The following is a 15,561-nucleotide window of genomic DNA, read 5'->3' as shown; positions in this document are numbered from 1 at the left end:
TATGTTCATCAAAACCATGATTTTGTAAACTATGGCAGTTATTCCGGTTACTACGCAGTAAACTTCGGGAATTATAGTACTAGAATTCGGGGTTCGATTCCTTCGGCGGACATAGCGCATATGACCCGTTGTGCAGCTTACTTAATGCAATAAAATCGCAAAACATACTTGTTAATTACATTTTTATTTTGAATATGGTTGAAATTGTGATTTAGAATAAAGTAAGTTCTTAACTATTATGCAATTTAATCATAAATATTTCAAGAACAGAAGAAAGATAAATCCGCAAAAAAAAAAAGATGACGAGTTGAAAAAATGTTAATATCAGTTGTTTCAACCCAAATTACACCACCTGCTATTCTTATCATACAAAATAAGTCAAAGCTTAGAAACATTTTGAACCATTGTTAGTTACACTTGGATTTTGTCTTCTTCAGAATTTTGCGCAAAGCTACACAAGAGCTATGTGCAGTTATATTCGTCTCTAATTTTGAGCTGACAGACTAGAGGGAAAGCGTGTAGTTAGCAACACTCAGCCTCGACTCTTATCTGATCGAATAGTAGAATTTAACAATCACCCTTATACTGCATCCAAAGCCCGAATTGCAGAGAGTCTTTTCGGCAAAGGGTCTCGATTTTTAAATCTTTGGAATTACTGTTTGGGCACTATAAACCAGTAAATCACCCTGGTCCAACACTTTGAAAAATCAAATTAACGTGAAATGAGTAGAAACTACGAAACTTTGGCTCGTTGAAACACACCTAAAGTCAGGTTTATCATGAATAATATTTAGCAGTGAAGAGGTTCGTAACTTTAGTTATATATGTGTATATATTACAGATAGAGGTAAGATTTACTCCTCTCAACCGAACCTTCTTTGTTGTTTGTTTAGTCCCCATCCCTGTGGTTCAATAAACTTAATGGCTTTTGAATGCTGGTTCGATTCCTACGATGGGCACAGCCTACATAGCTAATTTTGCAACTTTGTACTTAAATACAAACAACCAGTGAATATATAGTGAAAATAGAGTCAGTCTTAGATGTTGTATATCTTTTTCATATGGGTGTAAAATTAAATACTACGTTACATTTAATTTCAAATTTTAACCGAGGTCTCGACCTCGGTGACCTCATAGCTAGCTACAGCCACGGTGACAACTAACGCAGAGTCTTTATATTTCATCCTATTAAATTACTCAGATGTGTTGAGCTTAATCAGTGAAAAACTAATATTATCTTAGACCCCAGTGTCCAACTAACAATAGCACACGGCACTGTTACCTGAAACAGAATGGAAAGATTCTAGAATGATACTACCTTTTTGAACACAATATTATAACTAATACAAAAATTGAGGTAATTGATTAGATTTAGTTGTTGGTAAGCATAAAGTTACACAATGGGCTATCTGTTACTTGGCCATCCTTTGGTTTCGAAACCCAATTTTTAGTGTCGTAAGTCTGCAAACATTCTGCTGAACCACTGGAAGGCAATCAATTAGAAAGAACGATTGTATGTTTGTTTGGTAAAGCTGCTGAGATTATCTTCAGCCCTAATTTTAAACTGCCAGTAAGAGGGAAGGCAACCGGCCGGCAGTACCCACCGCCAACTCTTGGGCTACTATTTTCCCAACGAATAATGGAATTCACTGTCATTATAACGCCCCAATGACTGAAAGGGCGAGTATTTATAGCGCCAGTTGAGAGAAAGAACGAATAGACATTGAACGTACTCTCTATTCAGAATATAGTTTTATTAACTGATTTATATGGTTTCACAATCTGCTAAAGCTCTAATTTGACATAAAAATGTTTGAAAATATGACGAGACAACAAAAAAGGAATCCTCATAAACAATTCATGTGACATAAAACAAAAGATAGCTTTCTAGCCAAAACAAAAAGGAATAGAAGATTCAAAATTACTGAGACTTGGTATGACCTGGTGGTTAGGGCATTTCACTCGCATTCTGAGGCTCTTGAGTTCAAATCCCATCATTGAATATCCCACTCCCTTTTAGCCGTGGGGACGTTATAACGTTACGGTCAATCCCGCTTTTCCTTGGAAAAGAATATTTCAAGAGTTGGGAGTAGGTGGTGTTGACTAGCTGCTTTCCCTCTTGTCTATCATTTCAAAATTAGGGACGGCTAGTGCAGATAGCCGTCGAGTAGTTTTGCGCGAAATTCAATAAACAAACAAACTTTTCTGTTTACATAGTTTGTTCGATATGCATAAAATGTGCATGCTTATAAGTTATTACCCATCTCCAAAATTAAAAATGGCAAATGTTTTGCTCTATCCTAAACATTATGGACCTCATTCAATAGTTTTGCCTACTTTTGATTCAAGAACAATGTGAAGTTTTCCATAAGATTTCAGTACCTCCAATCTTGGTTCAGAAATAATTTATTTGATGCAAGTATTCTTTTTCTTAGTGTTATGAGTGTGAAAGGAAAAGTACAACGTGTACAATTTTGTAAAGTTTGATTGTCGAAATGTAAAATCTTTAAAAATATTTCTTCAAAATAACTTGTATATCGCCATTATTCGCTGCTAAGGGAAGCAACTCAAAAAGTAAGCATGCCAAGTGCATTGGCGAACGCTGGACTGAGCACTTTCAACGCGAGCACCTAATGACCATAGTCAGCGAATATTTACTTTACGTTATATATTAATCCTAGCGCTAGCGGCATGAAGCAATGGATTCAATCTGCGTTTACTTAGCTGAGGTTACTTACTTCTTTTTACTCGTAAATAAATGTTTATTCATGAAAGAACGCCACGTCAGTCGCGAATGAGAAAAAACAACACCATCAGTTTATAAAAATAATAACCTCCCCCCCCCCCCTCCGTTCATCTGGTCACTCTCATTTCTAGAATTCACTGCACATATCTTAGCTCGGGACGAGAGTGTCATCTGGTGTCACTGTTGCTTGCAGTTTTTCTCGAAGAAAACCCTAGAGGTTACACGAGTTCCAATCCCATGTAAGCTACTTGATAACGTGTGTAATATTAGTAATATCCTGATGTATGAGTTACTTACTTATAAGGATCTAGTTAAACAATAATAATTACAATGTAATTATCTTGGGTTTATGTAATACACAACAAAATGTGAAATCGATCCAAAAATGCTTGAGCGAAAATAAAAACCCACAAATATGTCTCAGCTCAAACAACAGGTGATATTACAAAAACCACTTCCAAATATAGCACCTTAACATTGTTCATATTGAATCATTTTATCAATGTGCTGTAAAACAGAACTTATATTCAGTTTAGCTCTTAATTCACCACATCACATTTTATTCAGTGTAACTCAGTGACGATTCTTTGGAAATTAAGAACCAAATTGAATTTAACTGCAGTTTTACAGTTCATGAATAAAATAATGCAATGTGAGTAATGTCAAGTTGCTTTAGTTTCTTGTGTTTATCAGATATTACCTACTGTTTGAGCTACTTTTTTTTCACTCAAGCATTTTTGAATGGATAGATTAAATTTGTTTCCTTTTTTTTCAGGTAAAAACTATTAGCTCATAGCCCCATCTCTTGGCCGATTTGAGATCTAATTGACTATATTAATATGTGCTTTATCACAATGGTTAATATTTTAAGCTTTGTTATCACTTACCTCATGCATTACAGAAAGACCAAATTAAATATTATTACATTTTGAATATTTCATTTATCGCTCAATTATGTTATACTTGCATTACAAATTATTCCAAATAAGAGGGAATCCTCAATAGCCACGGCTATTGGTCTTTCTGTAATACCTTGAAATAAGTGATAACAAACCTTTAAATATTAACCAGGATGATAAAGCACATATTAATATAGTCTGGTCTTTCTGTAATACCTTGAAATAAGTGATAACAAACCTTGAAATATTAACCAGGATGATAAAGCACATATTAATATAGTCTGGTCTTTCTGTAATACCTTGAAATAAGTGATAACAAAACTTTAAAACGTTAACCCGGTGTAAAGACTTCAAGCTACCCCCCCCCCCTTCAAGTTACCTCCCGGTAATTTGAAATCGATTTCATATTACCCCCGGGGGTAGCCTGAACCTGATTTCGTATTACCCCTGCACTGTTCAGATTACACCCTCGCTGATTTAGCTAAAATGATAAATTATTATGCTTAAAAATTATTGAATAAAACACTTGAAAGATACAAGATTGAAAGCTAGTCTCAATATCTGAAAAAATAAAAATGTTAATTATATTAAAACCACTCATACACTAGTTCAAAGTGCATGACATATTACATACACGTAGTTAATGTGCAAGATTTGCATGTTTCGTATGTAATTGATGTAATTCTGATCTACAGAGAAAGATAACTTATCTTACATCATGCACTACGGGGGTAATGACAGTTTAATGATAAATATTATTATTATTTGTTGTTGTCAGTTTATTTGTGTTTATGCATGAAATAAGTATCTAAATAAATATAAATAAATAAATGTTTCGAGGGGGTAATCTGAAATCGTAGGGGGTAGGTTGAAATCCCCTTCAAGCTACCCCCAGGGGTAATTTGGGGTAAGGTGAAGCAGGGGTAATCTGAACTTGCTACACCCGGGTGATAAAGCACATATCAATACGGTCTGGTCTTTCTGTAATACTTTGAAATAAGTGACAACAAAACTTTGAAAAATTAACCTGGGTGATAAAGCACATATCAATACCGTCTGGCCTTTCTGTAATACCTTGAAATAAGTGACAACAAAACTTTAAAACGTTAAACAGGGTGATAAATCACAATATCAATACGGTCTGGCCTTTCTGTAATATCTTGAAATAAGTGACAACAAAAATTAACCTGGATGATAAAACGTACAACTTACGTGTGTAGCCTGGCAGAGTGGTGATGTAGGGTACGGGGTAAGTCGGAACGCCGCCGGTGGGCATGTGAAAGATGCCGTCACACTCTCGGCTATCTCCCTGGCATGTGGGGAAAGTACAATATCTTGCCAGCGATGATGGAGCAGTACGAATACACAGGTCACACGGTGAAGACTTGGTGATAGGGGATGAGCCTACGAAAACATACGCAGTTATCTACAGAATATTGGTTCTATCTAGTAGCAGTATCTTTCACTTTAATATGTATCTCATACCAGAATTGATTTTGTACGAACATAATGAGATAACACTTCAATTCACCTTTTCATTACTGATCGTTCTTATTACTGGTTTCAGTACAACTTCATACTTAGTATCGTTTAATATATATATATAATACATAAAGTATAGCAACTGTCAATCGATTTATTGTTAGTGCACAATAAGGAAGGATATTTTTATTTTTTACAGTATATATATATATATTATTAGCTTGTGGTGTCTAAAATGTATTGTAGTCTGTAATTCATTTCATTACATGAATTAATTTTTAGTTCTAAGACGAACTAATATTTCAGAAACAAGCGTTGGTCAAGCTTTAAGGTATGCACCGTTGAAATAGAAAGTTTAGAAAAAAAAGTGTGTTTTGGAAATCAAGGGTATGACATTTGTATAGATGTGTTGAAATATAGTGTGGTGGGGTAGTGCACTGGCAATGGTCAGAACAGCGTAACTTGAGCTTGAAAGGGCAAGAAAGAAAAAAGAGGGAAGAAAATCCGGAATACAATATCAGCATTATATACAGAATCAACTAGGTTCGGAGGGAGGTTGGTCAACTGTCTGACTCTCCATTTATAACAGAAGATATCAGTGTTAAGTTAAGCAAGAGTTTCCGCTCGGCGAGATAAAAAGTATTATTGTGACCTACTGACGAGAAGGACACGAGACTCGAAGTGCGCTAAAAGTTTTTATTGCATTGAATATATGTCGACCTAGCACGTGCCGCGCTCGTTTGTCTTTCTATATAAGGTATGTCGAGGCTGAAAAAAAGGTTTCAATGCTTGAAATTAGATAATACCCACACTTCCGTTACACTGCTTTTCTTTGTTGATAACGCATACATAAAATTACTGCCCAGATCGTGTTTCAACAATGCCACATTGTCTGATGAAGCTATGGTGAAGTCATATAATTATTATTGTACGTCTAACAGTAGTACGATTACATTTGAGTCTGATTTACCATGCACTTTTATATAACTACATAACTAGCATACGAAATATATATATATATATAATAGTCTATTCATTTGTTCCTTATATCATGTTTCTATTTCCATATTGATAGTTGCTATTTGATTGGATGGGTAGTAATAACAGAAAATACTGCTTGTGGCATTTGACCTTTAACATTTATTTTGTTTTTATACTTTTAGCCAAAATAGATGCATTTATGAAACCATTTTTAAAGCTTCCACGTGCTTTCAACTCGTTTCTGGCTCTGATTTTTTTTATATATATATAGGAATTAGCTGGCGTTAGCCGAAAACAAAAAAAAACCTTTGGAAGTTGATCAGTTTCATTTATTAATGTTTCAAACAATCTTGGTTTTGATAAATAACGCGTAATTTGATGAAAGACTAAATTAACGTTACAAAAATGTATGCTGTGATGAGCGATGGTGGATTTTAAGAGAACTGCATTAAGGTTACAGAAAACCGTAGTTTGATAAGTAATGGTAAGTTTCAAAAGAACTAAAATAACGTTATAAGATAATAGAAGTTACTTAAACTTGTGCAGTACGTACCTTACAAAGGGTGAGATGCGAAAAGGACAGGATAACTTAACTTCTGAGACTATAATGTCTATCCTACACAAAAAGATTATCAGATTGTTCTATATATATTATATAAAGATTATCAGATTACGATATATAGATTGTATATAGATTATCAGATAGATATACATAGTATACAGATATTATTAGATAACGATATGTATACTAAATATAGATTATCAGACAGATATCTATAGTATATAAAGATGATCAGATTACGATATCTGTACTGAGTATAGATTATCAGACAGATAGATGTCTTTAGTATATAAATATTATCAGATTACGATATCTATACTGCATGTAGATTATCAGACTGTTCTATCTATAGTACATAAACATCATTAGATTACAGTATCTATTTGCAGGTAGAGTATCAGACTGTTCTATCTACAGTATAATAATGATTATTAGATTACAATATCTATAGTGCAAATAGGTTATGAGACTGAGACATATTTACTTCAATTACATTAACAGATTGTTGCTGCTCTTGTGATATAGATTATCTATTTTGTAAATAGATGATCAGGCTATCTCACAGTGTAATTTATTTTGAAATTGTGACGTTTATACCCAAAGTAAAGTTATCAAATTGCCTCCTCTGTGCTGTTTATAGTATTAACCTGCGTATTATCTATAACTTTTATGTGATTAGATAATAATAATATCATACTGTGACACACTATACTACAGATTCAACATCAGAATGTAACACCAATAATGTAAATGATGATCAGAATATCGTGTTTCTGTATACAGATTGTCAGAATATATCGTCTATTCTGCACATATATTGTGATACTAACATTTACACTGTATATATATTGTGAAACTAACATTTACACTGCACATATATTGTGATACTAACATTTACACTGTATATATATTGTGATACTAACATTTAAACTGTATATATATTGTGAAACTAACATTTACACTGTACATATATTGTGATACTAACATTTAAACTGCACATATATTGTGATACTAACATTTACACTGTACATATATTGTGAGACTAACATTTACACTGCACATATATTGTGATACTAACATTTACACTGCACATATATTGTGATACTAACATTTAAACTGTACATATGTTGTGATACTAACATTTACACTGTATATATATTGTGCAACTAACATTTACACTGCACATATATTGTGATACTAACATTTACACTGTACATATATTGTGATACTAACATTTACACTGTACATATAGTTGTGATACTAACATTTACACTGCACATATATTGTGATACTAACATTTACACTGCACATATATTGTGATACTAACATTTACACTGCACATATATTGTGATACTAACATTTACACTGTACATATATTGTGATACTAACATTTACACTGTACATATATTATCAGACTGCGATGAATATGCAGTACATATTATTTTATTAGACTGTGACACCTAAAATGTATTGTGGTCTGTACTTAATATCAATGCGTGGCTTATTTTCATGTTTTTATAAGGTTCGCAAACTTTTTGGAACTGGGTGCTGTTGAGTTTTTCATATAAGTATGTTGAAAGTTAGTTTAAAATTAAAGTACGTGTATTTCTCATCAGACAACGCGTCAGTCCATAAGTTCTAAGCAGGATGGAAATGAAAAGACAATTTAGTGCAGATATTTTTAACAGTGGCGGTCAGATTCCACTACTCAATTAGAGTCGCTCAAGAGTTGGTGTTGGGTGCTGTTGAATAACTGCCTTGCCTCAAGTCTTTCGGTTCTAAATTACACATGGCTAGTGCAGTTATAGTATAGCTTTTCGCGTTTATTCGAAACAGACTAAACCAAAGCGTATATAAAGTTTAGTCACGATACTTCAACCCGTTCGCTAACAATCTTTACTTAGAATAAAAACCAAATTATAGTAGTTTCTGTATTTATTATTATTTAGTATTACCAGACTTTTTCGACTAAAAAAAAGGTCAATGGTATCTGCAATTGAATTTTCATTTCTCTTTTTCAAAATAATACCAGTTACCAGATTTTAAAATCTCAACTTTTATTTCGATATAAAAAAAAAAATGTTCTTTCCATTCATCCAGAACATGGACGGGCGGACGTATGATTCACAATATCTACCTATGAGAATGATTTAGGCCTAGCACTTAGCCCATATTTCTCATGATATGCATTTTGTGAGGTCAAATCAACGAAATGCTTCACCTCCAATCTTTGTCAAGTGGCTCGATGACATAATATGTTGTATTTCAAATTAATAAGGTCAAATAAATGTGGTCATTTGCACAATAAAAGACATTAAGTTGTAATTTATAAATATATTCGTTTATTCTGTTTAAGAACACTTAGGGTATGGTAACTTTTTTATATGTTGTGTATATTATATGCATATATTTCTTCTCACTACCATCGACATCCAACAAAACTAAAACCTATTGCTTTCAATTTATCCCTGTCCGAGGTTTTACTGATGACTGGTGGAATTCCATAAAACTGGTATAATTCAGTGAATTGAATATCAGTTTGAGCTTCGTATTTGTGAAACCTATTTACTTTTTAAAGTATAATAACGTGAAAGACCTCAGTTGTTAGATCTTTTTATTTATATATTTACTGTTTCAAAAGGTGCAAGAACAAATAAGCTACTTATTTTTGGGGAGGAAACTTACAATTAATGTTTTGGGACACTTCTCTGCGTGAAATGATAACAGTTTGTAACGTATCTATGGAATAAAGGAACAAAATAACTACTTATGTAATAAAACTTGCGTGCAGGTTATATGGGTTTTTACCTACTGTGTAATTAACTACCTGTGTGGCCATATCTAATTGTTGAGCCTGGAGCTCAGTGCAGAATAACAAGCCATACTAGGAGCTTTATGTGCGTTAATGACAAATGAAGCACTAAATCGTGCAGACAATAATGATATACAAAATAAAGACGCTGACTGTAGGAGACAAGATTCCAGATTAAAGCTCATATGGCGTACATCCAAAAAATACCACTTGAAAACAGTTATTTCTGTATATTTTGATTAGTATTTTTTTATTGTCATATCGTTTAAGAACTCTTTGTGAGCGAGGGAATACCCTTGTATTTGAAAGTTTTTTTTAAAACACAAAGTTACACAATGGGATATCTGTGCTATGTCAGGTATCGAAGCCCGGTTTTTAGCGTTATAAACCTTCAGACTTACAGCTGTGCCACTGGGGGCAATGCTCTTGTAGCAGTGGGCGTTGCTGGCTGATTGCCATACTTATGGTCAGTAGTTGAATATTTTGTAAAGTTAATTCAAGTAAAATAAATATTTTGGTGTTAAAATAGATAAATAACTGGATGTTGATAAATCCTGATTTGGATATTTAATGGCTTAACTAAACAAAGTGACTAATTTAAAATTCACTAATTTAATTTAGTTCACACCGAAACAGTTGTTTTTCAAGCAGTTTCATGATATAAATAGTGTCTCGACTATTACTATGTCTTTCGTATCCCAGCCGGGCCTAATGAGCCCATGTATTAAGCGAAAGGCTTCTTCGGCACTGGATATAGCAGATATGGTGTGGTTGACATGTTATTACATTCTTCTTCTTTACTCTCACGCCTGTACCCCTGGTGGGACAGCGGTATGTTTACGGACTTACATCGCTACAACTCGAGGTTGGATTCCCCGCGGTGGACGCAGCAGATAGCTCAATGTGGCTTTGCTCTAAAATAAACAAACAAAACAAACTTTCACGCCTAAGGTCTTATAAGTAGAGAGTGGCTATACCTGGATCCTAGGGGTCTCTTACCTGGCCATTTAGCTCCCGTGTGTATAAGCTGCGATTCAGGTTGAAAACTCCAATGTCAATAGGTAGAAGACATACCACTCTTATAGACGTTAATTCAGCATTATAAGAGAGGTGAGAAAAGTGGGTATGGCTGACCAAAACTGTTAAGTAAGCTCTGGAGATGCATTTGACTACCATCCATAGGGGCCCCCCAGTGGCACAGCGGTATTTCTGCGGACTTAGAACGCTAGACTCCAGGTTTCGATACCCGTGGTGGGCAGAGCACAGATAGACCATTGTGTAGCTTTTTGCTTAATTACAAACAAACAAACAAACAAACAAACCACCCATACATAATTCCAAAATTTAAGCCAGTTAGAACATCCCATCCCCGGGTGGGGTTTACTATCCCAGCCAGTTTTGGTGTTACTCGACCAAAACTGTGGAAGAAAATAGTAAACAGGAGAGACTAAATAGTTTCCCCTTTAAAAATAAGGTTCTCTGAAATTCGACACAGATATAAAATGGACGAAAAGAAAGTATCGGAGTTGTTTTTTTACCTGAATAATTCTAATTATACGAGGTGTTTAAATAAACCGTGTGGCTGCTAATTCTAGACAATACAAACGTGGTACATATCTATCTGTATAACATATAGGTCTATACTTCGGAATATCTAATGAGATCCTCATCATTTGCAGCCGTGAAATCCAAATGCAGAAGCAGATTGAATGCTGAACCTGACCTGAGGCTAAACCTGATGAACTTAACTCAAAATTACAGAACTTTAAGTAACTATACTGGTCATAAGACATCAGTAATAGACCTATTATATTCTTTATCTGGTTCCTTAGTGACTTAAGAATTATAAGTGTATAGTAATAGTATACCAGCCACACCATGTTCGTCATATCCATTGCCAACGACGCGTTTCGCTCAATCCAGAACTCATCAGGCCGGCTGGGGCACAATAAATACAGTAGTGGTTGGAAAACCATTTATATAAGCTCTTTGTTGGAAAAACAACTGTTATGGCATGAACGCCTTTTCCAAACTACTAAACATGACTATAGTTAATTATAATTGTCATAAGACATTAGTATTAGGTCCAATTATATTTTTCATTGCAGTGTTGGAAAATATAAGAGAAGTAATACTAATGCCTTATAACAAGTATAGTTAATTATAATCATGCTTCGCCATCTTAGAAAAGGTGTTAACACCACAAAAATTACAGAACTTTGCTAGCAAAAATAGGCACACTCATCGCGTTAAAAACACAGAAAGGCAAGTGTGTAGATAATATTAATATTATTGTATTTTTTATGCGCTTGTTTTGTTTTGCTAAGTTGTGCTGTTATCACGTGGTCCGCCAATCTAACCCACCCCCCACCCCCCCAAAAAATAAAATAAATGTGGTCTGTAAACAAAGTAATTTTGGGAATCATTGTCACCAGTCAACTAGGTTATGGATCTCATGGAACAGGGTGCCATGTAGCCTCAATACGGCGCTGCAGATAACTTATAATACCACATTTCAGGACTAGCAGTATGCAGTAATATACAAACAATAATTCCGGAATACGTTTTAAGCTACATTTTACTCGCACAAACATTTTCAGATGTGTTGTTGATAAACAAAAAATGCCCCCAACCCATGGTAAGCTCGAAAGCTTATAAAACTAATAATCAGGGTACGATCTCTGCGATGGGCACAACGCAGACAGGTCATTATACAATTTTGCGCTTTAATAAACCTAGATGAATGTATTGAAACGACTAGTGGGTCAATCAAATGTCTAACGTCTTTTCTTTCTTTGTTAACCTGAAACTGGTGGTAAAAAAACAACTTTAACAAATCTGGATAATTAGTGGTATAATATTTACTTCTAATAATAACACAGGCAAGGAAAGACCTTACCGTTATTGAGTCTTCCTTTTATAGAAAGTCATAGTGGAGAATATGCCAAAAACAAGAATTTACTCACGTGTGGTCAGCGTAGTGTATTCTCATAATTTGTAATAGTCAAACTCGTACTAGGTTTGGTTTGTTAAACGTTAAAAGTAAGGGTTCGATTACCCGCGGTAAACACAGCAGATATCCCAATGTGGCTTTGCTCTAGAAAACAAACAAACAGGGATAGCATTCCTTCGTCCACTGAAGATTCTTTGTTTCTTTGTAATTATGCACAAAGCTACACAATGGGCTATCTGTGTTCTGCCCACCACGGGTATCGAAAGATGATGCCCATTGAAACTGATTACACAGATTCCCATTCTGTCAAATTCCTGTCAAGTCCTTCAATACAGTTTCGATGGATTTTAATGCTTCTGTTTTGCTTAAACACGGTCTTGGTACCTGATACTAACGTACGGTGTAGTATCTGTAGAAATTTTTCAAGAGATGTAGCACGAGATTAACCTTTTGTTATGGACATAACCTTTTTACAATGGCAACTACAGTGTGGGGGTAATAATGCATAGCAATGGTCATCAGAATGAGCAGTAACGATGATAGAGAAAGTACCTCCAAGGACAGCATAAGACTTGTAGCATAGTTTTATAAATTGTCATGGATGAGTAATAGAGCTACTTTAAGTTCGATGCTAAGTACATATTAAGTAATACAGGTTTGAAAAATGATGCCAGTTACCTTTGTTAGCGGTAAAAACTGTTTCACAATGTGTTCCACTTTGGCGATATAAACAAAACAACGTGTTCACCTAGCTCTGAAGAACGAAAGTTCTTAAACGAAACACCATTATGTAATTTCTGTTCTACTCTTTGTTCGGGGGAATATATTGGACAACGACATATCTCTTAACTGACTACATATTGTAACATCAGCATGTCTACTTTTACTAGAAAATTGAGACCAATAAGTTAAATTTGTTCTTAAGTTGAGAAAGCAGTCTCTGTTCTTAAGTTGAGAAATGGTCTTTTGTTCTTAAGTCTCCTGGTAGAACATATCAGAATTCATCTTAATTGTTTGCAAGGAAAGCAAGAGTCCCTATAAAAGTCCACCAATAAAATTTGACGAAAAACGCCACTTACACTCTCATGTTCTACGTTAAGCACAGTTTATTTAAAAAAAAAAAACTACAACTTTAAAATGATTGTATGTTAAATATAAAATGATTGTCTTGCTATATAGAAACTATATTTCAACAAAGACACACTGGGAATTATAAGTTTTATTTGTTTTTTAATATATAGGATTTTTCATAAACTGTCATAGAAGATGTTCAACATGCTTACCATCATTGTCAATCAGCGTATCATACTTATCCTTAAATGAAGCTACTATCATCTGTTTGTAATATCCTGCACATACTTGTATTTTATTCAAATTATTATACTATCATCTGTTTGTAATATCCTGCACATACTTCCATTTTATTCAAATTATTATACTATCATCTGTTTGTAATATCCTGCACATACTTCCATTTTATTCAAATTATTATACTATCATCTGTTTGTAATATCCTGCACATACTTCCATTTTATTCAAATTATTATACTATCATCTGTTTGTAATATCCTGCACATACTTCCATTTTATTCAAATCCCCATACTATCATCTGTTTGTAATATCCTGCACATAATTCCATTTTATTCAAATCCCCAGTTTCGTATTGTTGAAAGAGATAGAAGAGAAGTGAAAGCAATGCTAGTTCGTGAGAAAAAAAAAAGGTTTAAAAATGTAGCACGGTATGATTTTGTAACATCTTGTACCATATCCAAATTTTTCTGAATAATAATTTACGACACGCACTGCTTCTTTTGTGAAATGTTATTCCCCTTGAACAAAGTGTTTTTTAAGAAATAATAGTTTAATTCCTTTTTTTACCACAGGGGCAAACTTGGTACTACTGCTATCTATATTCTTAGGGGGCCATATGAGCACACTGTAATAAGGGATTTTCACACTGAATCCAGTAATATATGGTTTGTGTAATACAATGTGTAATATTATATAAAATATACAAATTATGACATTTTATTAAACTTCTCAATATTCCCAGGTTCATGGGAATACAAAATGCCTAGTCGCGGAAGGGTTAACTAAAGAATTGTCTTCATAATTACACGGTAATTACAGCTTGAAAAACGTGGTAAGATATATGACTTATACTTATATGTAAGGATATAATAAAAAAACAACTACTGGTTTACACAAAAACGGTTATAGTCACCATTTATGCAACGATTGAAGTTTATGTTCTGATCTTTCTTTATATTTTCACCATTGAAGTTGTGGCGGCAGTGCGCTCATCTTCTGGTTAAGAGTTGGTTTTGCGGCTTGTGTAAATCTGCTTACCACCCCATGCACAAAGATTCGCGAATTTTTGCGGCGGGTCATTGAAAATGTTGTGCGCAAAATACTTGCATCATATGATGTAAACTGCAGTTGAAGTGTTAATACCACTACTTACATCATGTAACGTCAACTGTTGAAGGGTTAATACCACTATCTACATCATATGATGTCAACTGTTGAAGGGTTAATACCACTATTTACATCATATGATGTCAACTGTTGTAGGGTTAAAACCACTGTTTACATCATGCGATGTCAACTGTTGAAGGGTTAATACTACTGTTTACATCATATAATGTCAACTGTCGAAGGGTTAATACTACTGTTTACATCATATAATTTACATCATATGATGTCAACTGTTGAAGGGTTAATACCACTGTTTACATCATATGATGTCAACTGTTGAAGGGTTAATACCACTGTTTACATCATATGATGTCAACTGTTGAAGGGTTAATACCACTGTTTACATCATATGATGTCAACTATTGAAGGGTTAATACCACTATTTACATCATATGATGTCAACTGTTGAAGGGTTAATACCACTGTTTACATCATGTGATGTCAACTGTTGAAGGGTTAATACCACTGTTTACATCATGTGATGTCAACTGTTGAAGGGTTAATACTACTGTTTACATCATATGATGTCAACTGTCGAAGGGTTAATACTACTGTTTACATCATATAATGTCAACTGTCGAAGGGTTAATACTACTGTTTACATCATATAATGTCAACTGTTGAAGGGTTAATACTACTGTTTACAT

At 34.1% G+C, this 15,561-nt stretch overlaps 1 protein-coding gene across 1 annotated transcript in view; it reads right to left on the bottom strand.

Moving 5' to 3' along the window:
• Positions 1-15,561, bottom strand: part of LOC111087217 (H2.0-like homeobox protein) — a 35,933-nt gene that overhangs the window by 11,799 nt on the left and 8,573 nt on the right. The window contains exon 2 of the mRNA XM_022393121.1: positions 4,858-5,049. Coding sequence (XP_022248829.1) covers positions 4,858-5,049 — 192 coding nt within the window. The remainder of the gene's footprint in view (positions 1-4,857; positions 5,050-15,561) is intronic.

The sequence above is a fragment of the Limulus polyphemus genome, unplaced genomic scaffold (assembly GCF_000517525.1).
Source record: "Limulus polyphemus unplaced genomic scaffold, Limulus_polyphemus-2.1.2 Scaffold1887, whole genome shotgun sequence".
NCBI lineage: Eukaryota > Metazoa > Arthropoda > Merostomata > Xiphosura > Limulidae > Limulus > Limulus polyphemus.
This window is presented reverse-complemented; position numbering and strand designations above follow the sequence as displayed.